This window comes from Odontesthes bonariensis, chromosome 19, assembly GCF_027942865.1.
Source record: "Odontesthes bonariensis isolate fOdoBon6 chromosome 19, fOdoBon6.hap1, whole genome shotgun sequence".
Classification (NCBI taxonomy): Eukaryota; Metazoa; Chordata; class Actinopteri; order Atheriniformes; family Atherinopsidae; genus Odontesthes; species Odontesthes bonariensis.
Window position 1 is genome coordinate 3,161,722 of NC_134524.1, and position 24,174 is coordinate 3,185,895.

The window sequence follows — 24,174 nt, forward strand, 5'->3', positions numbered from 1 at the left end:
GTACGGCAGCTTCATTAGCTCAGCTGTTTGCGTTAGCTGCTGCTAAAGGAGAAAATAACTCAGTAAATAAACCAGGAGGAGTTAGGCAAGGCAATTTTATCTGTAGAGCACAACTCAAAGTGCTTTACAGCTACATAAAATCACAAGAAGGCTATAAAATCATTCCAAAAAAACATAAAAAATAATCATTAATTAATTAAAAAGTGAAGAGTGCAGGTAAAATACTTTCAGGTGTCATATGCACAGCTAAACAGAACTGTTTTCAGCCTGGATTTAAACATTGTCAGAGTTGAGGCCTGTCTCACATCTTCTGGAAGACTGTTCCAGATGTTAGGAGCATCAAACTGAAACGCAGCCTCAGCTTGTTTAGTCCTGACTCTGGGCACCAGCAGGAGACCCCTCCCTGGGGCAGGAGACCCCTCCCAGAGGCAGGAGACCCCTCCCTGGGGCAGGAGACCCCTCCCAGAGGCAGGAGACCCCTCCCTGGGGCAGGAGACTCCTCTCAGAGGCAGGAGACCCCTCCCTGGGGCAGGAGACTCCTCTCAGAGGCAGGAGGCCCCTCCCTGGGGCAGGAGACTCCTTCCTGGGGCAGGAGACCCCTCTCAGAGGCAGGAGGCCCCTCCCTGGGGCAGGAGACCCCTCTCAGAGGCAGGAGACCCCTCCCTGGGGCAGGAGACTCCTCTCAGAGGCAGGAGGCCCCTCCCTGGGGCAGGAGACCCCTCTCAGACCTCCCTGGGGCAGGAGACTCCTCTCAGAGGCAGGAGACCCCTCTCAGAGGCAGGAGACCCCTCCCTGGGGCAGGAGACCCCTCTCAGAGGCAGGAGACCCCTCTCAGAGGCAGGAGGCCCCTCCCTGGGGCAGGAGACCCCTTCCTGGGGCAGGAGACCCCTCTCAGAGGCAGGAGGCCCCTCCCTGGGGCAGGAGACCCCTCTCAGACCTCCCTGGGGCAGGAGACTCCTCTCAGAGGCAGGAGACCCCTCTCAGAGGCAGGAGACCCCTCCCTGGGGCAGGAGACTCCTCTCAGAGGCAGGAGACCCCTCTCAGAGGCAGGAGGCCCCTCCCTGGGGCAGGAGACCCCTTCCTGGGGCAGGAGACCCCTCTCAGAGGCAGGAGGCCCCTCCCTGGGGCAGGAGACCCCTTCCTGGGGCAGGAGACCCCTCTCAGAGGCAGGAGGCCCCTCCCTGGGGCAGGAGACCCCTTCCTGGGGCAGGAGACCCCTCTCAGAGGCAGGAGGCCCCTCCCTGGGGCAGGAGGCCCCTCCCTGGGGCAGGAGACTCCTCTCAGAGGCAGGAGGCCCCTCCCTGGAGCAGGAGACTCCTCTCAGAGGCAGGAGGCCCCTCCCTGGGGCAGGAGACCCCTCTCAGAGGCAGGAGGCCCCTCCCTGAGGTGGGCAGGAGACCCCTCCCTGAGGCAGCAGACCCCTCCCTGAGGTTCTCAGAGCCCGAGTTGGTTCATATGGCTCTAACATGTCAGAGATGTACTTTGGCGCTTGACCGTGAAGAGACTTGTACACAAGCAGAGCTGTTTTAAAGTCTATTCTCTGAGCGACAGGAAGCCAGTGCAGAGACCTGAGCACTGGACTAATATGGTTGTATTTCCTGGTTCTAGTCAGGACTCGAGCAGCAGCGTTCTGGATGTACTGCAGCTGTCTTACAGCCCGTTTAGAGCCCAGTGAGCAGGCCGTTACAGCAGTCTAACCTGCTGGAGACAAACACATGGATCAGTCTTTCTAAGTCTGCTTTAGACACTATTCCTTTGATTCTGGCAATGTTTTTTAGGTGGTAAAAAGCTGCTGATGTTACAGATTTAATGTGGCTGTTAAAGTTCAGGTTCAGGCTCTGAGAGCTGGACCTGATCCCTCCTTTTGGCTCAGTTCTTCAGGGGCAGGTGACTCCAGACCTCCTCATACTTGCTCCAAGCAACAGAAAAAAGGGATTTTATTCACATGAAGTCGCCTTTAAATGTCTTCTTTTAAAAGCCAGCTTCCATAAGTGTTGTAAACCCGCAGGTGCGCCTCTGCAGACCGACTCGCCTGCCACGGTGTTCGCGGCGGTCGGCGGGGACGCCGTTCTGCCGTGTGGCTCCACAGCTGTCAGACTGTCACATGTCACAACACTGGAGTGGGAGCGCCTGGACGGCCCGTCCCAGCGGGTGGTCCACACCGTGCGAGACGGCCAAGAGCTGGAGCTGGAGAAGGCGTCCGAGTACAGCTCCAGGACGCACGTGATGGAGGACGGATCCCTGAGGCTGCGCCACGTGGGACGGGACGACACCGGCAGCTACAGGTGAGTGCACAGCTGCTCCAGATGTGGATCCGTCCACATCTTTTCTTCCCGTTTCTTTTCTCCTTGAAACAAAAAAGGGAAACACGATCGAATCCGAGCTGTTTCCGTTTGACCTTCACTTAGAAGAGTCTTTATTCTGAGACCGATTCTTCCTCTCAGTCTTCTTCCTCTCAGTCTTCTTCCTCTCAGTCTTCTTCCTCTAAGTCTTCTTCCTCTAAATCTTCTTCCTCTCAGTCTTCTTCCTCTCAGTCTTCTTCCTCTAAGTCTTCTTCCTCTAAGTCTTCTTCCTCTAAATCTTCTTCCTCTCAGTCTTCTTCCTCTCAGTCTTCTTCCTGGTGACTTTTCAGGAACTTTGGGACTTTTTTTGACCAGATTCTGTCCATGAAAACCATGAAAATCCTTAAAAATCATCCGAATAGCCCAAAAAAAGCGCCTCCGGTCCTGCTGCGGCTGCAGCTCAGCCAGATCACCTAAAGACATTCTGGATGTGTTGAGTTAGGCAGAACCGGAGCTGCTTCCCTGTCAGGATACATTCTCAGCCATTAAACTGCTTCTTTGTGTTAAAGGGTCCCTAAAGCCAAACCGAAGTGTCCCGAGGTCTTCATGTGGTCGGATATAGAGTCCAGAATGAATTTAATCAAGCCAGTACCTTTCCGGAAATGTTGCTGCTGCAGCTGCCGCTTAAGACCGTGGTGAAGTTGGTTTGATATTGGATATTCGACAGATATTCACAATAAGGAAATAAGGTGTCTTTTTTTTCAAACCGGTTTGGCTTTAGGGACCCTCTACTCACTACCACGTAAGTGTTATGTTGTTTGGAGCTGTAGAAGAGGGATAAAAACAGTGTTTTGTAGCGGTGACATGATATGCCCCTCTGACTTCCAGGCTAACGACTTTTGGCTAAAAACGGTCAAATCGAAATTCTCAAAACACATCCGAATGACATGATTTTGATGTCAACTCAACGTATGTACTCCCAACATCCCGTAAATTGATCCAAAGTGCATTTTACTCCGGATTATCCCTTTAAAGCTTCTGAAATACTTTGGACATAAATGAGGTTTCTAAGCCTGAGTGGAACCTGTTCCTCTGCTTCTTCTGATCCAGGTGTGTCGTGAAGGGAACCCCTGTGGAAACAGTCGTCTCCCTGAGAGTCGGTAAGAAGAGCTTTGGGCTCCGGGGGCTCGGTTTAGGAGTCGGGCTCCACCTGAGCCTTTGGTTTAGCTTTATTTAACCTCAGAGACTCACCTGTGTTGTTCTGACTGTGCAGGCGAGGTGTCGGAGCTCCACCTGAGTCTTTAGTTTAGCTTTATTTAACCTCAGAGACTCACCTGTGTTGTTCTGGCTGTGCAGGCGAGGTGTCGGAGCTCCACCTGAGCCTTTAGTTTAGCTTTATTTAACCTCAGAGACTCACCTGTGTTGTTCTGACTGTGCAGGCGAGGTGTCGGAGCTCCACCTGAGCCTTTAGTTTAGCTTTATTTAACCTCAGAGCCTCACCTGTGTTGTTCTGACTGTGCAGGCGAGGTGTCGGAGCTCCACCTGAGCCTTTAGTTTAGCTTTATTTAACCTCAGAGACTCACCTGTGTTGTTCTGACTGTGCAGGTGAGGTGTCGGAGCTCCACCTGAGCCTTTAGTTTAGCTTTATTTAACCTCAGAGACTCACCTGTGTTGTTCTGACTGTGCAGGCGAGGTGTCGGAGCTCCACCTGAGCCTTTAGTTTAGCTTTATTTAACCTCAGAGACTCACCTGTGTTGTTCTGACTGTGCAGGCGAGGTGTCGGAGCTCCACCTGAGTCTTTAGTTTAGCTTTATTTAACCTCAGAGACTCACCTGTGTTCTGACTGTGCAGGCGAGGTGTCGGAGCTCCACCTGAGTCTTTAGTTTAGCTTTATTTAACCTCAGAGACTCACCTGTGTTGTTCTGACTGTGCAGGCGAGGTGTCGGAGCTCCACCTGAGTCTTTAGTTTAGCTTTATTTAAACTCAGAGACTCACCTGTGTTGTTCTGACTGTGCAGGCGAGGTGTCGGAGCTCCACCTGAGCCTTTAGTTTAGCTTTATTTAACCTCAGAGACTCACCTGTGTTGTTCTGACTGTGCAGGCGAGGTGTCGGAGCTCCACCTGAGCCTTTAGTTTAGCTTTATTTAACCTCAGAGACTCACCTGTGTTGTTCTGACTGTGCAGGCGAGGTGTCGGAGCTCCACCTGAGTCTTTAGTTTAGCTTTATTTAAACTCAGACTCACCTGTGTTGTTCTGACTGTGCAGGCGAGGTGTCGGAGCTCCACCTGAGCCTTTAGTTTAGCTTTATTTAACCTCAGAGACTCACCTGTGTTGTTCTGACTGTTCAGGCGAGGTGTCGGAGCTCCACCTGAGCCTTTAGTTTAGCTTTATTTAACCTCAGAGACTCACCTGTGTTGTTCTGACTGTGCAGGCGAGGTGTCGGAGCTCCACCTGAGCCTTTAGTTTAGCTTTATTTAACCTCAGAGACTCACCTGTGTTGTTCTGACTGTGCAGGCGAGGTGTCGGAGCTCCACCTGAGCCTTTAGTTTAGCTTTATTTAACCTCAGAGACTCACCTGTGTTGTTCTGACTGTGCAGGCGAGGTGTCGGAGCTCCACCTGAGCCTTTAGTTTAGCTTTATTTAACCTCAGAGACTCACCTGTGTTGTTCTGACTGTGCAGGCGAGGTGTCGGAGCTCCACCTGAGCCTTTAGTTTAGCTTTATTTAACCTCAGAGACTCACCTGTGTTGTTCTGACTGTGCAGGCGAGGTGTCGGAGCTCCACCTGAGCCTTTAGTTTAGCTTTATTTAACCTCAGAGACTCACCTGTGTTGTTCTGACTGTGCAGGCGAGGTGTCGGAGCTCCACCTGAGTCTTTAGTTTAGCTTTATTTAACCTCAGAGACTCACCTGTGTTGTTCTGACTGTGCAGGCGAGGTGTCGGAGCTCCACCTGAGCCTTTAGTTTAGCTTTATTTAACCTCAGAGACTCACCTGTGTTGTTCTGACTGTGCAGGCGAGGTGTCGGAGCTCCACCTGAGCCTTTAGTTTAGCTTTATTTAACCTCAGAGACTCACCTGTGTTGTTCTGACTGTGCAGGCGAGGTGTCGGAGCTCCACCTGAGCCTTTAGTTTAGCTTTATTTAACCTCAGAGACTCACCTGTGTTGTTCTGACTGTGCAGGCGAGGTGTCGGAGCTCCACCTGAGCCTTTAGTTTAGCTTTATTTAACCTCAGAGACTCACCTGTGTTGTTCTGACTGTGCAGGCGAGGTGTCGGAGCTCCACCTGAGCCTTTAGTTTAGCTTTATTTAACCTCAGAGACTCACCTGTGTTGTTCTGACTGTGCAGGCGAGGTGTCGGAGCTCCACCTGAGTCTTTAGTTTAGCTTTATTTAACCTCAGAGACTCACCTGTGTTGTTCTGACTGTGCAGGCGAGGTGTCGGAGCTCGAGCTGAGCGTCCACCGCACATCCACCAACGAGCTGTTTGTGCTGTGCGAGTCCAGCGTCCGGGACCTGCCGGTGAGCATGTTTCTGCGGGACGCCAGCGGGCAGGTCCTGACCGGGAGGTCGGCCGGGCCGGAGAGCCTCCGCGTGGTCAGCGTCAGCGGGAAGGTGGCGGCGCCTGAAGGTCAGTGGCTTTTCAGGCTTTAATCAAGAAAAATGTAAATTTTCTCATCAGGACAAAGTGGAAACAGGTGTTTAATTTGAGCGATTTAACTTAAGAGGACGGTTCTGTTTGATCTATGTCCCATAAAACCATCTGTTGTGGCCGACATGAGACCACCTGTGTTTCTGAGGCTCATTACACCTGAAACCAGGCGCGTAACTATAGCAGGTTCAGCCGGTTCAGCCGCACCGGGGCCCGTGGCCATTGCAGGGCCCGTTTATTCTCCACTGAGCTGTCATTCGGAATTTCAGTGCAACGAAATTCGGCACGCCCCTAATTCACGATGCAGGATTTATTCTACGCTCACCCGTCATCAGCTGAGCTCTCAGTCAGTGGCACTTCAGTACCCTGGCCAGCGACGGTCACCTTGCCGGTGGCAAGCAAATCTAAGCTTCTCCGCACGTCCCACGGACCCCGTGCAGCACTTCATGATCTGTCAGCCGCTCGGACAGCTCTGTTCGCGAGAACCGCACGATCACAAGAAGCCGGCTGCCGCCGGGCCGTTCTCTACAAGAACGAAGATGTAAGCATAGGCCTACATGTTTATCCAAATTTCAGATCGTGAACCGGTGAAATAAAATGAAATGGTCACCATTGTTTGTTGTCATTATCTTTCTCAAAAGTGCGCGAAAAAGTGTTGTTTCTATGGAGATTACAAAGAATTCTGGGTATCTATGCTGCTGATCTCGGTAACTCGGATACATCTCCGTTATCGTTGCGAGCGAAACAATGCCCTTCAAACACAAAAGCGGCTCCCAGAAGCGACAGGAGCGCAGGGAGGAACAGGACAGGGTGGCAAAACTGCCAAAACTGGACAAATTCGGGTTTACCACCAAGAGCAGTGAGAAGAACAGAACAACACCTACACCTAGCGGCGACTGTGAAGAACCATGCAACAGGTGTGAGCTCAGGATCAAACATGTTGGATTTTACCTACAACAACATAGAAAGGGTATTCATTGTAGAACGTAGAATCCACCGAGATACATATAATCACACAGATCTGACATATGATCGCTGCTAGTAGATAAGCTAAGTGTTAGCTATTTGAACGTTAGCATGTTACAGTGTACCGATAGAATGAGGCTTCGGGAGGGAGGTTTACTAACGTTCTACGCCGAACTCTAGTTGGCAGTTGTCATCCGTTACACCAGCGCTTGTTAGCCTAGTCCTATAGTAAACTGCATGCTCATTCTAAATTTCGATTCGTATAATCTTTGTTGCAGCTCTCAACAGAAAGAACCAGAAACTAGCGATGAAGTCAGTGGCGCAGGTGACCTGTCTGCAGACGAAACTGTTAGTGGTAAACAGGCGTCAGGCAGTGACAGTGCAGAACAGGAGCTGGACAGGACAGGAGCGGGGGAAGAACGTTATCCTACAGACAGGGGACACTTTCAAGAACATGTCTTGGACGCTTCTGTTAAAAACTACATTTTAACAATGGGTTCATGTAAACCTAGCGGCCCTTTTCCTAAAAATAGACACAATCGCTCTTTTTCTGATGTGTTTTATCATACCCAAACAAAGGCAGGTGTCAAATTGCCACGGATGTGGCTTTGCTATTCACCAAAATTGGATTGTGCTTACTGTGAACCATGCTGGCTATTTGGAGATCGCCGTTCATCGCATTATAATAACGCATGGGTGAATGGAGTAAATGATTGGGGCCATTTGTCGCAAAAAATTTAATGTCACGAGTCCTCTCAGCCACATGTAGCAGCCTGTGTTGTGTTTGAGCAATGGAAGCTCCATGGTACCATTGACAAAGATTTGGAGAGGAATGTGCGTAATGCCGCGCTTTTTTGGCGAGGAGTGCTGGAGCGCATAGTCAATGTTACACTTACTCTGGCGTCTTGTAACCTTGCATTCAGGGCTCATCGGGAGGTACTGGGACAGCCCAATAGTGGGAATTTTCTTTCTATAATTGAGCTGCTCGCGGGTTACGACCCTTTACTGAAAGAGCTCATAAGCCGACCACAGGGTTCCATTAAATACCTAAGTCCAGCTATCCAAAACGAGCTCATTCACATACTGTCCTTGAGAGTTCAGCACGCAATCACAGCTGATATTAATGAAGCTCCGTTCTTTTCCATCATAATGGGTAGCACACAGGATATGTCCAAGCACGACCAACTCAGCCAAGTATACAGATATGTAACAATAGTTCGAAATGCGATGGACAAAGCTGTCGATGTAAAAATAATGGAGTCGTTTCTGGGATTTGTGGAGACCGTCGATACATCCGCAAGTGAGTTGGCAGTTAATGTGCTGGACAGCATCACGCGCAACGGTCTTGACTTATCAAAATGCCGTGGGCAGGGTTACGACAGAGCCGCAAATATGAGTGGCATTTACTCAGGGGTGCAGGCCAGAATACGGGAGAGTGAGCCGCTTGCGACATATGTTCACTGTGCAGCGCACAATTTGAATTTGGTTTTGAATGATGCAGTGAAAAACATCCCAGAGATTGACCGGTTTTATGACACCATAGAACACATCTACACATTCTTTGGAACCAGCATTAAAAGATGGAACATGCTCAGTGGCATAATAACAGCAGATGGCTCAGATCACCCAGATGTGACTCTGAAGCGATTATGCCCCACTCGCTGGTCCTCCAGATTCGATTCCCTCAGTGCTATACGGTACAGGTATGTGGATGTAATGCGGGTGCTGACAAAAATAGCTCTGACAAGCGACAAAAGGGATGAGCGTAACGAAGCCGCTGGGCTTACGAAATTGATGGAAAAATTTAATTTCATTTTTTTGCTCGTCGTGCAGACAAAAGTGTTGGAGACTGTCAATGCTGTGTCAAAAACACTTCAAAAGACAGACACAGATTTGCAGACCGCAATTCAGTTACTAGAAAACTCGATACAAGTCATCTCTGAGTACCGTGGTGCATTTGACCAGGCCAAGACTACAGCGCAGACGCTCGCAAGTAAATGGGGGGTTCAGAGCGCATTTGAAAATGTTAGGGCAAGGAGAGTGAAGCGTCACTTTGACGAACTGTCTGAAGATGAGCGTTTTACCGACGCAGAGAGTTACTTCAGAGTGCATATATTTAATGGCACTCTGGACATAATAAACGCCCAACTCTCACAAAGATTCAAAAGTATGCGGGAAACGTGTCGTTTGTTTGAAGCTTTGCGTCCTACCACCCTTCAGCTCGCAGGAGATGATGACCTGTTTGCAAAAGCGAAGCGTTTATCTGATTATTATGCCAGGGACATCGCACCAACGTTGCCAAGTCAACTCCTCTCATTTAGGTCGTGTTTCAAATCAGAGATTGCGCAAAAAACATCCATTTTACAACTGGCCAAAATGCTTGTGGTGGATTATGATACGGTAACATCCACATTCGGTGAAGTGTGCACTGCGCTCATGCTGTTTCTCACACTACCTGTGACTGTGGCAACAGCTGAGCGATCTTTTTCTAAACTGAAACTTATAAAGACATACCTAAGGAGCAGCATGGGGCAGGACAGACTCAGTGGGTTAGCTATACTATCCATTGAAAACAGGAGAGCCAGAGCATTAAATATTGGTGACATCGTTGATGATTTTGCACAACGCAAGGCTCGTAAAATGGCATTCTGATTAATGTAGCCTACATTGATGTTCGTATGATTTTTTCTTTGTTTCTGCACAGTTGTATGAATATTTTTTTTCTTTGTTTCTGCACAGTTGTAAAGCCCAAGTTCAGTTTCTGCGCAGTTCAGCAGAAGGCGAGGTTTCAGCGCTTTGAGCCTATCCATGGCATGCGCTAATGTCAATGCTGTATATATTTGATTACCGTATAGGCCTATTAATAAAAATGATTTGTATAGTTTTCCCATATTATTGACTCAATATTGTGGAGTATGTTTTTATGTACAACAATATAAACTACTTCTGTAGGCTATCTTTGATCCTTGAGGATTAGGCACCCTTATGTTAAGTCCCCCCTTAAATGTCACTATGACCACTAGAGGGCCCGTATTCCACATGTCGCACCGGGGCCAGCTTCTTACGCGACTGCCTGAAACGGTTGTAAAATAGCAAAAACTGAAAAGCCTCCTGAAACCTTAACAGTCCTGGTAGAGCTCTGAGGTCAACAGATCAGTTTCTGCTGGAAGCGCCTCTTCACATCTGGGCTAAAAACCTACTTATTTAGGATGGCTTTAATACCCAGTAGTACGATGGCACTTTTATCTTATTTTATTTTATTCGATTTTGTTGTATTTTATTGCTTTCACTGTTCTTTTATTGTTTTTACTTCTTCTTCTCTTTATTTATTACCTGCTGTAAAGCACTTTGGTACACCGTGATGATTGTGTGTAAAGGGCTGTATAAATAAAGTACATTTACATTCTAAAGACTTCTGGATAAAATGAACTCACAGCTTTGAATGTGCTAATCTGGCCACACCCACTCTGGAGTGGATTAGTGCCAGTTTTAAACTAAACCTCAGTTTGTTTCTGAGTTTAAACAAAGGTTTTGGCAGCATTGAGTTGAATTTAAGTGAAGCAGCGGATGGATCCTTTATGCTGTAAACCTGGTTGGTGCAGGTTTGCTGTTTCCATGGAGGCTGAAATCAACCAGAGTTACTGTTTTACATGAAAAATGTGTTCACATTTCTCTCAGTAATTCATCTTCTTTGTTGTTGTAACAGGGAATCAGATGAGAAATGGGACGATAATCTGCAGAGTGGAAGTAGCCAAAGTGGGCCTGGTGTTGGAGAAGAAACTCAGAGTCACTGGTAAAGATATACAGACTTTAACACAAGTTCTCCCTGTTTCCTTCTTCTAAACCTTTAAAGTGTCCTGATCAGCAGTTCCGCAGCTTCCTGAAGCTCTTTCAGAGTTTCTCTTTGAACATTTTCTGCTTCTTCCCTCATCTTCAGTCCAGTCCAAGCCAATTGGAATTCAATTCATTTTAATCATAATTATTTACAAAATAATTCAATTCATTCATATAGAGCCAATTCAAAAACAATTTCCTAGCTAAGGAAACCAACAGATTGCACAGAAACTTGTCTTCAGTCCAATCTCCCGTCCTGAGCGTGCCTGAGGCGACTGTGGAGAGAAACGACTCCCTTTGAACAGGAAGAAACCTCTGGCAGAACCAGAACCAGGAAGGGTGGCCATCCTCCTCCACCAGCTGGGGTTAGAGAGGACAGAAAAGAGGGGAAAAACCCACTGTAACACCAGTCAAAGGATACCTGTTGGAACAGGGAAACACCAGTTAATGACCACAATAATGTCACATGTACATAATATTTTTTGAGAAATTGAACAGGGGAAAAAGAAAGTAAAGTGAGGAAAGGTGTGACAGATGAGCTCCCCCAGCAGTCTGGGCCTATAGCAGCTTAACTATGGGATGTTTCAGGATCACCTGAGCCATCCCTAACTATAAGCTTTATCAGAAAGGAAAGTTTTAAGCCTGGTCTTAAAAGTGGAAAGGGTGTCTGCTTCCCGGACATTTACTGGCAGCTTATTCCACAAGAGGGGGCCTGATAACTGAAGGCTCTGCCTCCCAAACTGGCAGCTGGTTCCACAGAGAGGAGCCTGATAACTGAAGGCTCTGCCTCCCAAACTGGCAGCTGGTTCCACAGAGAGGGGCCTGATAACTGAAGGCTCTGCCTCCCAAACTGGCAGCTGGTTCCACAGAGAGGGGCCTGATAACTGAAGGCTCTGCCTCCCAAACTGGCAGCTGGTTCCACAGAGAGGGGCCTGATAACTGAAGGCTCTGCCCTCTAAACTGGCAGCTGGTTCCACAGAGAGGGGCCTGATAACTGAAGGCTCTGCCTCCCAAACTGGCAGCTGGTTCCACAGAGAGGGGCCTGATAACTGAAGGCTCTGCCTCCCAAACTGGCAGCTGGTTCCACAGAGAGGGTCCTGATAACTGAAGGCTCTGCCTCCCAAACTGGCAGCTGGTTCCACAGAGAGGGACCTGATAACTGAAGGCTCTGCCTCCCAAACTGGCAGCTGGTTCCACAGAGAGGGTCCTGATAACTGAAGGCTCTGCCTCCCAAACTGGCAGCTGGTTCCACAGAGAGGGACCTGATAACTGAAGGCTCTGCCCTCTAAACTGGCAGCTGGTTCCAAAGAGAGGGGCCTGATAATTGAAGGCTCTGCCTCCCAAACTGGCAGCTGGTTCCACAGAGAGGGGCCTGATAACTGAAGGCTCTGCCTCCCAAACTGGCAGCCGGTTCCACAGAGAGGGGCGTGATAACTGAAGGCTCTGCCTCCCAAACTGGCAGCTGGTTCCACAGAGAGGGACCTGATAACTGAAGGCTCTGCCCTCTAAACTGGCAGCTGGTTCCACAGAGAGGGGCCTGATAACTGAAGGCTCTGCCTCCCAAACTGGCAGCTGGTTCCACAGAGAGGGGCCTGATAACTGAAGGCTCTGCCTCCCAAACTGGCAGCTGGTTCCACAGAGAGGGGCCTGATAACTGAAGGCTCTGCCCTCTAAACTGGCAGCTGGTTCCACAGAGAGGGGCCTGATAACTGAAGGCTCTGCCTCCCAAACTGGCAGCTGGTTCCACAGAGAGGGGCCTGATAACTGAAGGCTCTGCCTCCCATACTGGCAGCTGGTTCCACAGAGAGGGTCCTGATAACTGAAGGCTCTGCCTCCCAAACTGGCAGCTGGTTCCACAGAGAGGGACCTGATAACTGAAGGCTCTGCCTCCCAAACTGGCAGCTGGTTCCACAGAGAGGGTCCTGATAACTGAAGGCTCTGCCTCCCAAACTGGCAGCTGGTTCCACAGAGAGGGGCCTGATAACTGAAGGCTCTGCCTCCCAAACTGGCAGCTGGTTCCACAGAGAGGGGCCTGATAACTGAAGGCTCTGCCTCCCAAACTGGCAGCCGGTTCCACAGAGAGGGGCCTGATAACTGAAGGCTCTGCCTACCAAACTGGCAGCTGGTTCCACAGAGAGGGACCTGATAACTGAAGGCTCTGCCCTCTAAACTGGCAGCTGGTTCCACAGAGAGGGGCCTGATAACTGAAGGCTCTGCCTCCCAAACTGGCAGCTGGTTCCACAGAGAGGGACCTGATAACTGAAGGCTCTGCCCTCTAAACTGGCAGCTGGTTCCACAGAGAGGGACCTGATCACTGAAGGCTCTGCCTCCCAAACTGGCAGCTGGTTCCACAGAGAGGGGCCTGATAACTGAAGGCTCTGCCTCCCAAACTGGCAACTGGTTCCAAAGAGAGGGTCCTGATAACTGAAGGCTCTGCCTCCCAAACTGGCAGCTGGTTCCACAGAGAGGGACCTGATAACTGAAGGCTCTGCCCTCTAAACTGGCAGCTGGTTCCACAGAGAGGGGCCTGATAACTGAAGGCTCTGCCTCCCAAACTGGCAGCTGGTTCCACAGAGAGGGGCCTGATAACTGAAGGCTCTGCCTCCCAAACTGGCAGCTGGTTCCACAGAGAGGGGCCTGATAACTGAAGGCTCTGCCTCCCAAACTGGCAGCTGGTTCCACAGAGAGGGGCCTGATAACTGAAGGCTCTGCCTCCCAAACTGACAGCTGGTTCCACAGAGAGGGGCCTGATAACTGAAGGCTCTGCCTCCCAAACTGGCAGCTGGTTCCACAGAGAGGGACCTGATAACTGAAGGCTCTGCCCTCTAAACTGGCAGCTGGTTCCACAGAGAGGGGCCTGATAACTGAAGGCTCTGCCTCCCAAACTGGCAGCTGGTTCCACAGAGAGGGGCCTGATAACTGAAGGCTCTGCCTCCCAAACTGGCAGCTGGTTCCACAGAGAGGGGCCTGATAACTGAAGGCTCTGCCCTCTAAACTGGCAGCTGGTTCCACAGAGAGGGGCCTGATAACTGAAGGCTCTGCCTCCCAAACTGGCAGCTGGTTCCACAGAGAGGGGCCTGATAACTGAAGGCTCTGCCTCCCATACTGGCAGCTGGTTCCACAGAGAGGGTCCTGATAACTGAAGGCTCTGCCTCCCAAACTGGCAGCTGGTTCCACAGAGAGGGACCTGATAACTGAAGGCTCTGCCTCCCAAACTGGCAGCTGGTTCCACAGAGAGGGTCCTGATAACTGAAGGCTCTGCCTCCCAAACTGGCAGCTGGTTCCACAGAGAGGGGCCTGATAACTGAAGGCTCTGCCTCCCAAACTGGCAGCTGGTTCCACAGAGAGGGGCCTGATAACTGAAGGCTCTGCCTCCCAAACTGGCAGCCGGTTCCACAGAGAGGGGCCTGATAACTGAAGGCTCTGCCTACCAAACTGGCAGCTGGTTCCACAGAGAGGGACCTGATAACTGAAGGCTCTGCCCTCTAAACTGGCAGCTGGTTCCACAGAGAGGGGCCTGATAACTGAAGGCTCTGCCTCCCAAACTGGCAGCTGGTTCCACAGAGAGGGACCTGATAACTGAAGGCTCTGCCCTCTAAACTGGCAGCTGGTTCCACAGAGAGGGACCTGATCACTGAAGGCTCTGCCTCCCAAACTGGCAGCTGGTTCCACAGAGAGGGGCCTGATAACTGAAGGCTCTGCCTCCCAAACTGGCAACTGGTTCCAAAGAGAGGGTCCTGATAACTGAAGGCTCTGCCTCCCAAACTGGCAGCTGGTTCCACAGAGAGGGACCTGATAACTGAAGGCTCTGCCCTCTAAACTGGCAGCTGGTTCCACAGAGAGGGGCCTGATAACTGAAGGCTCTGCCTCCCAAACTGGCAGCTGGTTCCACAGAGAGGGGCCTGATAACTGAAGGCTCTGCCTCCCAAACTGGCAGCTGGTTCCACAGAGAGGGGCCTGATAACTGAAGGCTCTGCCTCCCAAACTGGCAGCTGGTTCCACAGAGAGGGGCCTGATAACTGAAGGCTCTGCCTCCCAAACTGACAGCTGGTTCCACAGAGAGGGGCCTGATAACTGAAGGCTCTGCCTCCCAAACTGGCAGCTGGTTCCACAGAGAGGGACCTGATAACTGAAGGCTCTGCCCTCTAAACTGGCAGCTGGTTCCACAGAGAGGGGCCTGATAACTGAAGGCTCTGCCTCCCAAACTGGCAGCTGGTTCCACAGAGAGGGGCCTGATAACTGAAGGCTCTGCCTCCCAAACTGGCAGCTGGTTCCACAGAGAGGGACCTGATAACTGAAGGCTCTGCCCTCTAAACTGGCAGCTGGTTCCACAGAGAGGGGCCTGATAACTGAAGGCTCTGCCTCCCAAACTGGCAGCTGGTTCCATAGAGAGGAGCCTGATAACTGAAGGCTCTGCCTCCCAAACTGGCAGCTGGTTCCACAGAGAGGGACCTGATAACTGAAGGCTCTGCCCTCTAAACTGGCAGCTGGTTCCACAGAGAGGGGCCTGATAACTGAAGGCTCTGCCCTCTAAACTGGCAGCTGGTTCCACAGAGAGGGGCCTGATAACTGAAGGCTCTGCCTCCCAAACTGGCAGCTGGTTCCACAGAGAGGGGCCTGATAACTGAAGGCTCTGCCTCCCAAACTGGCAGCTGGTTCCACAGAGAGGGTCCTGATAACTGAAGGCTCTGCCTCCCAAACTGGCAGCTGGTTCCACAGAGAGGGACCTGATAACTGAAGGCTCTGCCTCCCAAACTGGCAGCTGGTTCCACAGAGAGGGTCCTGATAACTGAAGGCTCTGCCTCCCAAACTGGCAGCTGGTTCCACAGAGAGGGACCTGATAACTGAAGGCTCTGCCCTCTAAACTGGCAGCTGGTTCCACAGAGAGGGGCCTGATAATTGAAGGCTCTGCCTCCCAAACTGGCAGCTGGTTCCACAGAGAGGGGCCTGATAACTGAAGGCTCTGCCTCCCAAACTGGCAGCCGGTTCCACAGAGAGGGGCGTGATAACTGAAGGCTCTGCCTCCCAAACTGGCAGCTGGTTCCACAGAGAGGGACCTGATAACTGAAGGCTCTGCCCTCTAAACTGGCAGCTGGTTCCACAGAGAGGGGCCTGATAACTGAAGGCTCTGCCTCCCAAACTGGCAGCTGGTTCCACAGAGAGGGGCCTGATAACTGAAGGCTCTGCCTCCCAAACTGGCAGCTGGTTCCACAGAGAGGGGCCTGATAACTGAAGGCTCTGCCCTCTAAACTGGCAGCTGGTTCCACAGAGAGGGGCCTGATAACTGAAGGCTCTGCCTCCCAAACTGGCAGCTGGTTCCACAGAGAGGGGCCTGATAACTGAAGGCTCTGCCTCCCATACTGGCAGCTGGTTCCACAGAGAGGGTCCTGATAACTGAAGGCTCTGCCTCCCAAACTGGCAGCTGGTTCCACAGAGAGGGACCTGATAACTGAAGGCTCTGCCTCCCAAACTGGCAGCTGGTTCCACAGAGAGGGTCCTGATAACTGAAGGCTCTGCCTCCCAAACTGGCAGCTGGTTCCACAGAGAGGGGCCTGATAACTGAAGGCTCTGCCTCCCAAACTGGCAGCTGGTTCCACAGAGAGGGGCCTGATAACTGAAGGCTCTGCCTCCCAAACTGGCAGCCGGTTCCACAGAGAGGGGCCTGATAACTGAAGGCTCTGCCTACCAAACTGGCAGCTGGTTCCACAGAGAGGGACCTGATAACTGAAGGCTCTGCCCTCTAAACTGGCAGCTGGTTCCACAGAGAGGGGCCTGATAACTGAAGGCTCTGCCTCCCAAACTGGCAGCTGGTTCCACAGAGAGGGACCTGATAACTGAAGGCTCTGCCCTCTAAACTGGCAGCTGGTTCCACAGAGAGGGACCTGATCACTGAAGGCTCTGCCTCCCAAACTGGCAGCTGGTTCCACAGAGAGGGGCCTGATAACTGAAGGCTCTGCCTCCCAAACTGGCAACTGGTTCCAAAGAGAGGGTCCTGATAACTGAAGGCTCTGCCTCCCAAACTGGCAGCTGGTTCCACAGAGAGGGACCTGATAACTGAAGGCTCTGCCCTCTAAACTGGCAGCTGGTTCCACAGAGAGGGGCCTGATAACTGAAGGCTCTGCCTCCCAAACTGGCAGCTGGTTCCACAGAGAGGGGCCTGATAACTGAAGGCTCTGCCTCCCAAACTGGCAGCTGGTTCCACAGAGAGGGGCCTGATAACTGAAGGCTCTGCCTCCCAAACTGGCAGCTGGTTCCACAGAGAGGGGCCTGATAACTGAAGGCTCTGCCTCCCAAACTGACAGCTGGTTCCACAGAGAGGGGCCTGATAACTGAAGGCTCTGCCTCCCAAACTGGCAGCTGGTTCCACAGAGAGGGACCTGATAACTGAAGGCTCTGCCCTCTAAACTGGCAGCTGGTTCCACAGAGAGGGGCCTGATAACTGAAGGCTCTGCCTCCCAAACTGGCAGCTGGTTCCACAGAGAGGGGCCTGATAACTGAAGGCTCTGCCTCCCAAACTGGCAGCTGGTTCCACAGAGAGGGGCCTGATAACTGAAGGCTCTGCCCTCTAAACTGGCAGCTGGTTCCACAGAGAGGGGCCTGATAACTGAAGGCTCTGCCTCCCAAACTGGCAGCTGGTTCCACAGAGAGGGGCCTGATAACTGAAGGCTCTGCCTCCCATACTGGCAGCTGGTTCCACAGAGAGGGTCCTGATAACTGAAGGCTCTGCCTCCCAAACTGGCAGCTGGTTCCACAGAGAGGGACCTGATAACTGAAGGCTCTGCCTCCCAAACTGGCAGCTGGTTCCACAGAGAGGGTCCTGATAACTGAAGGCTCTGCCTCCCAAACTGGCAGCTGGTTCCACAGAGAGGGGCCTGATAACTGAAGGCTCTGCCTCCCAAACTGGCAGCTGGTTCCACAGAGAGGGGCCTGATAACTGAAGGCTCTGCCTCCCAAACTGGCAGCCGGTTCCACAGAGAGGGGCCTGATAACTGAAGGCTCTGCCTACCAAACTGGCAGCTGGTTCCACAGAGAGGGACCTGATAACTGAAGGCTGTGCCCTCTAAACTGGCAGCTGGTTCCACAGAGAGGGGCCTGATAACTGAAGGCTCTGCCTCCCAAACTGGCAGCTGGTTCCACAGAGAGGGACCTGATAACTGAAGGCTCTGCCCTCTAAACTGGCAGCTGGTTCCACAGAGAGGGACCTGATCACTGAAGGCTCTGCCTCCCAAACTGGCAGCTGGTTCCACAGAGAGGGGCCTGATAACTGAAGGCTCTGCCTCCCAAACTGGCAACTGGTTCCAAAGAGAGGGTCCTGATAACTGAAGGCTCTGCCTCCCAAACTGGCAGCTGGTTCCACAGAGAGGGACCTGATAACTGAAGGCTCTGCCCTCTAAACTGGCAGCTGGTTCCACAGAGAGGGGCCTGATAACTGAAGGCTCTGCCTCCCAAACTGGCAGCTGGTTCCACAGAGAGGGGCCTGATAACTGAAGGCTCTGCCTCCCAAACTGGCAGCTGGTTCCACAGAGAGGGGCCTGATAACTGAAGGCTCTGCCTCCCAAACTGGCAGCTGGTTCCACAGAGAGGGGCCTGATAACTGAAGGCTCTGCCTCCCAAACTGGCAGCTGGTTCCACAGAGAGGGACCTGATAACTGAAGGCTCTGCCTCCCAAACTGGCAGCTGGTTCCACAGAGAGGGACCTGATAACTGAAGGCTCTGCCCTCTAAACTGGCAGCTGGTTCCACAGAGAGGGGCCTGATAACTGAAGGCTCTGCCTCCCAAACTGGCAGCTGGTTCCACAGAGAGGGGCCTGATAACTGAAGGCTCTGCCTCCCAAACTGGCAGCTGGTTCCACAGAGAGGGACCTGATAACTGAAGGCTCTGCCCTCTAAACTGGCAGCTGGTTCCACAGAGAGGGGCCTGATAACTGAAGGCTCTGCCTCCCAAACTGGCAGCTGGTTCCACAGAGAGGGACCTGATAACTGAAGGCTCTGCCCTCTAAACTGGCAGCTGGTTCCACAGAGAGGGGCCTGATAACTGAAGGCTCTGCCCTCTAAACTGGCAGCTGGTTCCACAGAGAGGGGCCTGATAACTGAAGGCTCTGCCTCCCAAACTGGCAGCTGCTTCCACAGAGAGGGACCTGATAACTGAAGGCTCTGCCTCCCAAACTGGCAGCTGCTTCCACAGAGAGGGGCCTGATAACTGAAGGCTCTGCCTCCCAAACTGGCAGCTGGTTCCACAGAGAGGGGCCTGATAACTGAAGGCTCTGCCTCCCAAACTGGCAGCTGGTTCCACAGAGAGGGGCCTGATAACTGAAGGCTCTGCCTCCCAAACTGGCAGCTGGTTCCACAGAGAGAGGCCTGATAACTGAAGGCTCTGCCTCCCAAACTGGCAGCTGGTCCCACAGAGAGGGGCCTGATAACTGAAGGCTCTGCCTCCCAAACTGGCAGCTGGTTCCACAGAGAGGGGCCTGATAACTGAAGGCTCTGCCTCCCAAACTGGCAGCTGGTTCCACAGAGAGAGGCCTGATAACTGAAGGCTCTGCCTCCCAAACTGGCAGCTGGTTCCACAGAGAGGGGCCTGATAACTGAAGGCCCTGCCTCCCAAACTGGCAGCTGGTTCCACAGAGAGAGGCCTGATAACTGAAGGCTCTGCCTCCCAAACTGGCAGCTGGTCCCACAGAGAGGGGCCTGATAACTGAAGGCTCTGCCTCCCAAACTGGCAGCTGGTTCCACAGAGAGGGGCCTGATAACTGAAGGCTCTGCCTCCCAAACTGGCAGCTGGTCCCACAGAGAGGGGCCTGATAACTGAAGGCTCTGCCTCCCAAACTGGCAGCTGGTTCCACAGAGAGGGGCCTGATAACTGAAGGCCCTGCCTCCCAAACTGGCAGCTGCTTCCACAGAGAGGGGCCTGATAACTGAAGGCTCTGCCTAACTCGTAACTCGTTGGCTTTTCCACAGATGACTTCAGTCCTGCGACAGCTTCAGATTTCAGCTGCTACACCGTGCTGTCGGTGGTCGTGGTTACGGTCTGCATCGTCACTGTTGCCGTGGTTCCTCTGTGGATGATGGAGGAGCTGCGCTTTTCTCTGATAGGTGGGAGTTCTCCTGCGTTCCCCCCTCAGGTCAGAGGGAACCGGCTGAGTCAGGCTGACCTGCGCCCGTCTGTCTCGTTGCAGATTACTACAGCAGGAAGGTCCGAGCCTGGAGGTACAGACCGGAGAGAGGTGAGTTTCCAGTGCAGCCTCACTTCTCAGAGAGGCGTCTGAAGCACTTATGAAGGAGGATGTCGTGTGTTGCAGCGCCTCTCAGCAGGTACAGGTGTGACAGCGCTGCTTTTCTGACTCTGTTTGCAGAACCTTTGCTTCACGGTAAGAGTTCCACCTGAAGACGGATCCGGTGAATCCAACAGAAACTCTGGAGTCTGCAGCTTCAAAGGAAGAAGGACATGAAGCCGGTTCTGATCTGCAGTTTCACCACAAACAGGAAGTCCTCACAGCAGAGAACACTGTGTCTTTATTTACTGAAATAAAGAGTAAATGAATCCTATGAATTCACACAATTGGGAAAACAATCAGACTTTGAATAACAGAGTTTGTAGAGTTTGGATCTAGTTAATGTTAGCTTAGTTTAGTAGATATACTGAATATATTAGTTAGTTTTGACCTGTGACGACCTCTGAAGTTGTTTACAGAAAGCTTTTTCTTCTTTAAGGTGATCAAGATTACAGAGGTGGACGGTTTAATGACACCAAACATTCAGCTTTCTAAATGACGTGTCCTCTGTGTGTTTCAGAGTACGGAGACCTCAGCCAGATAACGCCGAGCGGAGCCTCAGAAATGACTGCCAGGTTAAACAAGCTGACCATAAACGGTCAGTTCATCCTCTCTGCCGTGTGAATGCGACCCAGTTGTTTGTTATTTAGATTGAAGTCGTGGGTGAATAGACTGGATTATTTCACATTTAATAACAACTGATCAGGTTTCCATTCACTGGTGAAGCAAGTCTGAGGCGATTATTTTTAAAACCTCCCAAAAATAAAATGGTTAAACCAGCCCTGTTTCACCAGAGGGGGGCGGTATAGGCTATGTTGCTAATGTCTGTCATTCAGTAGAAGAAGTTGCTCTAAAAGGAAAGAAACAAACCTTGAGGAGAAAAAACAACAACTGGGGTGGACATCCCAATGATGAAAGTGGAGAAATCTGGGATGTTATATCACACCTGGGATGTTATACCACACCTGGGATGTTATATCACACCTGGGATATCACACCTGGGATGTTATATCACACCTGGGATATCACACCTGGGATGTTATATCCCAGTTATATCACACCTGGGATGTTATATCCCAGTTATATCACACCTGGGATGTTATATCCCAGTTATATCACACCTGGGATGTTAAATCCCAGTTATATCACACCTGGGATATCACACCTGGGATGTTATATCCCAGTTATATCACACCTGGGATGTTATATCACACCTGGGATGTTATATCCCAGTTATATCACACCTGGGATATCACACCTGGGATGTTATATCCCAGTTATATCACACCTGGGATGTTAAATCCCAGTTATATCACACCTGGGATATCACACCTGGGATGTTATATCCCAGTTATATCACACCTGGGATGTTATATCACACCTGGGATGTTATATCCCAGTTATATCACACCTGGGATGTTATATCCCAGTTATATCACACCTGGGATGTTATATCCCAGTTATATCACACCTGGGATGTTAAATCCCAGTTATATCACACCTGGGATGTTATATCCCAGTTATATCACACCTGGGATGTTATATCACACCTGGGATGTTATATCCCAGTTATATCACACCTGGGATGTTATATCCCAGTTATATCACACCTGGGATGTTATATCCCAGTTATATCACACCTGGGATGTTATATCCCAGTTATATCACACCTGGGATGTTATATCCCAGTTATATCACACCTGGGATGTTATATCCCAGTTATATCACACCTGGGATGTTATATCCCAGTTATATCACACCTGGGATGTTATATCCCAGTTATATCACACCTGGGATGTTATATCACACCTGGGATGTTATATCCCAGTTATATCACACCTGGGATATCACACCTGGGATGTTATATCCCAGTTATATCACACCTGGGATGTTAAATCCCAGTTATATCACACCTGGGATATCACACCTGGGATGTTATATCCCAGTTATATCACACCTGGGATGTTATATCACACCTGGGATGTTATATCCCAGTTATATCACACCTGGGATGTTATATCCCAGTTAGATCACACCTGGGATGTTATATCACACCTGGGATGTTATATCACACCTGGGATGTTATATCCCAGTTATATCACACCTGGGATATCACACCTGGGATGTTATATCCCAGTTATATCACACCTGGGATGTTATATCCCAGTTATATCACACCTGGGATATCACACCTGGGATGTTATATCCCAGTTATATCACACCTGGGATATCACACCTGGGATGTTATATCACACCTGGGAAGACGTCAGTCGGTCGCAGAGTTTGTTTGTCGTCTCAGACCAGAAACAGCTGGTGAGTCACTTCGTGGTTAAATATGACTCGTTGTTTCCATCCCCAAATATGCACAAACAGTCAGTTTCTATGGTTTTCATTCACCTCATCCCCATCCTGTGCACAGTGAGCCTGGTTGGTGTGTCTGTGTCTCTAAAAGCCTGGTTGGTGTGTCTGTGGATCTAAAAGCCTGGTTGGTGTGTCTGTGGATCTAAAAGCCTGGTTGGTGTGTCTGTGTCTCTAAAAGCCTGGTTGGTGTGTCTGTGGATCTAAAAGCCTGGTTGGTGTGTCTGTGGATCTAAAAGCCTGGTTGGTGTGTCTGTGGATCTAAAAGCCTGGTTGGTGTGTCTGTGTCTCTAAAAGCCTGGTTGGTGTGTCTGTGGATCTAAAAGCCTGGTTGGTGTGTCTGTGGATCTAAAAGCCTGGTTGGTGTGTCTGTGGATCTAAAAGCCTGGTTGGTGTGTCTGTGGATCTAAAAGCCTGGTTGGTGTGTCTGTGGATCTAAAAGCCTGGTTGGTGTGTCTGTGGATCTAAAAGCCTGGTTGGTGTGTCTGTGGATCTAAAAGCCTGGTTGGTGTGTCTGTGGATCTAAAAGCCTGGTTGGTGTGTCTGTGGATCTAAAAGCCTGGTTGGTGTGTCTGTGGATCTAAAAGCCTGGTTGGTGTGTCTGTGGATCTAAAAGCCTGGTTGGTGTGTCTGTAGATCTAAAAGCCTGGTTGGTGTGTCTGTGGATCTAAAAGCCTGGTTGGTGTGTCTCTAAAAGCCTGGTTGGTATGTCTGTGGATCTAAAAGCCTGGTTGGTGTGTCTGTGGATCTAAAAGCCTGGTTGGTGTGTCTGTGGCTCTAAAAGCCTGGTTGGTGTGTCTGTGGATCTAAAAGCCTGGTTGGTGTGTCTCTAAAAGCCTGGTTGGTGTGTCTGTGGATCTAAAAGCCTGGTTGGTGTGTCTGTGGATCTAAAAGCCTGGTTGGTGTGTCTGTAGATCTAAAAGCCTGGTTGGTATGTCTGTGGATCTAAAAGCCTGGTTGGTGTGTCTGTGGATCTAAAAGCCTGGTTGGTGTGTCTGTGGATCTAAAAGCCTGGTTGGTGTGTCTGTAGATCTAAAAGCCTGGTTGGTATGTCTGTGGATCTAAAAGCCTGGTTGGTGTGTCTGTGGATCTAAAAGCCTGGTTGGTGTGTCTCTAAAAGCCTGGTTGGTGTGTCTGTGGATCTAAAAGCCTGGTTGGTGTGTCTAGTGGATCTAAAAGCCTGGTTGGTGTGTCTGTGGATCTAAAAGCCTGGTTGGTGTGTCTGTGGATCTAAAAGCCTGGTTGGTGTGTCTGTGGATCTAAAAGCCTGGTTGGTGTGTCTGTGGATCTAAAAGCCTGGTTGGTGTGTCTCTAAAAGCCTGGTTGGTGTGTCTGTGGATCAAAAAGCCTGGTTGGTGTGTCTGTGGATCTAAAAGCCTGGTTGGTGTGTTTGTGGATCTAAAAGCCTGGTTGGTGTGTCTCTAAAATTCTGGTTGGTATGTCTGTGGATCTAAAAGCCTGGTTGGTGTGTCTAGTGGATCTAAAAGCCTGGTTGGTGTGTCTGTGGATCTAAAAGCCTGGTTGGTGTGTCTGTGGATCTAAAAGCCTGGTTGGTGTGTCTGTAGATCTAAAAGCCTGGTTGGTGTGTCTGTAGATCTAAAAGCCTGGTTGTTGTGTCTGTGGATCTAAAAGCCTGGTTGTTGTGTCTGTGTCTCTAAAAGCCTGGTTGGTGTGTCTGTGGATCTAAAAGCCTGGTTGGTGTGTCTGTGGATCTAAAAGCCTGGTTGGTGTGTCTGTAGATCTAAAAGCCTGGTTGGTGTGTCTGTAGATCTAAAAGCCTGGTTGGTGTGTCTGTGGATCTAAAAGCCTGGTTGGTGT

At 50.7% G+C, this 24,174-nt stretch overlaps 1 protein-coding gene across 2 annotated transcripts in view; it reads left to right on the forward strand.

Moving 5' to 3' along the window:
- LOC142368947 (uncharacterized) overlaps positions 1 to 24,174 on the forward strand; it is a 30,074-nt gene that overhangs the window by 1,048 nt on the left and 4,852 nt on the right. For both annotated transcript variants that reach the window (XM_075451164.1, XM_075451165.1), the window contains exons 2-9: positions 2,009 to 2,285; positions 3,393 to 3,442; positions 5,709 to 5,906; positions 10,600 to 10,686; positions 19,685 to 19,819; positions 19,903 to 19,950; positions 20,080 to 20,094; positions 20,519 to 20,596. In XM_075451164.1, the coding sequence (XP_075307279.1) occupies positions 2,009 to 2,285; positions 3,393 to 3,442; positions 5,709 to 5,906; positions 10,600 to 10,686; positions 19,685 to 19,819; positions 19,903 to 19,950; positions 20,080 to 20,094; positions 20,519 to 20,596 (888 nt within the window). The remainder of the gene's footprint in view (positions 1 to 2,008; positions 2,286 to 3,392; positions 3,443 to 5,708; positions 5,907 to 10,599; positions 10,687 to 19,684; positions 19,820 to 19,902; positions 19,951 to 20,079; positions 20,095 to 20,518; positions 20,597 to 24,174) is intronic.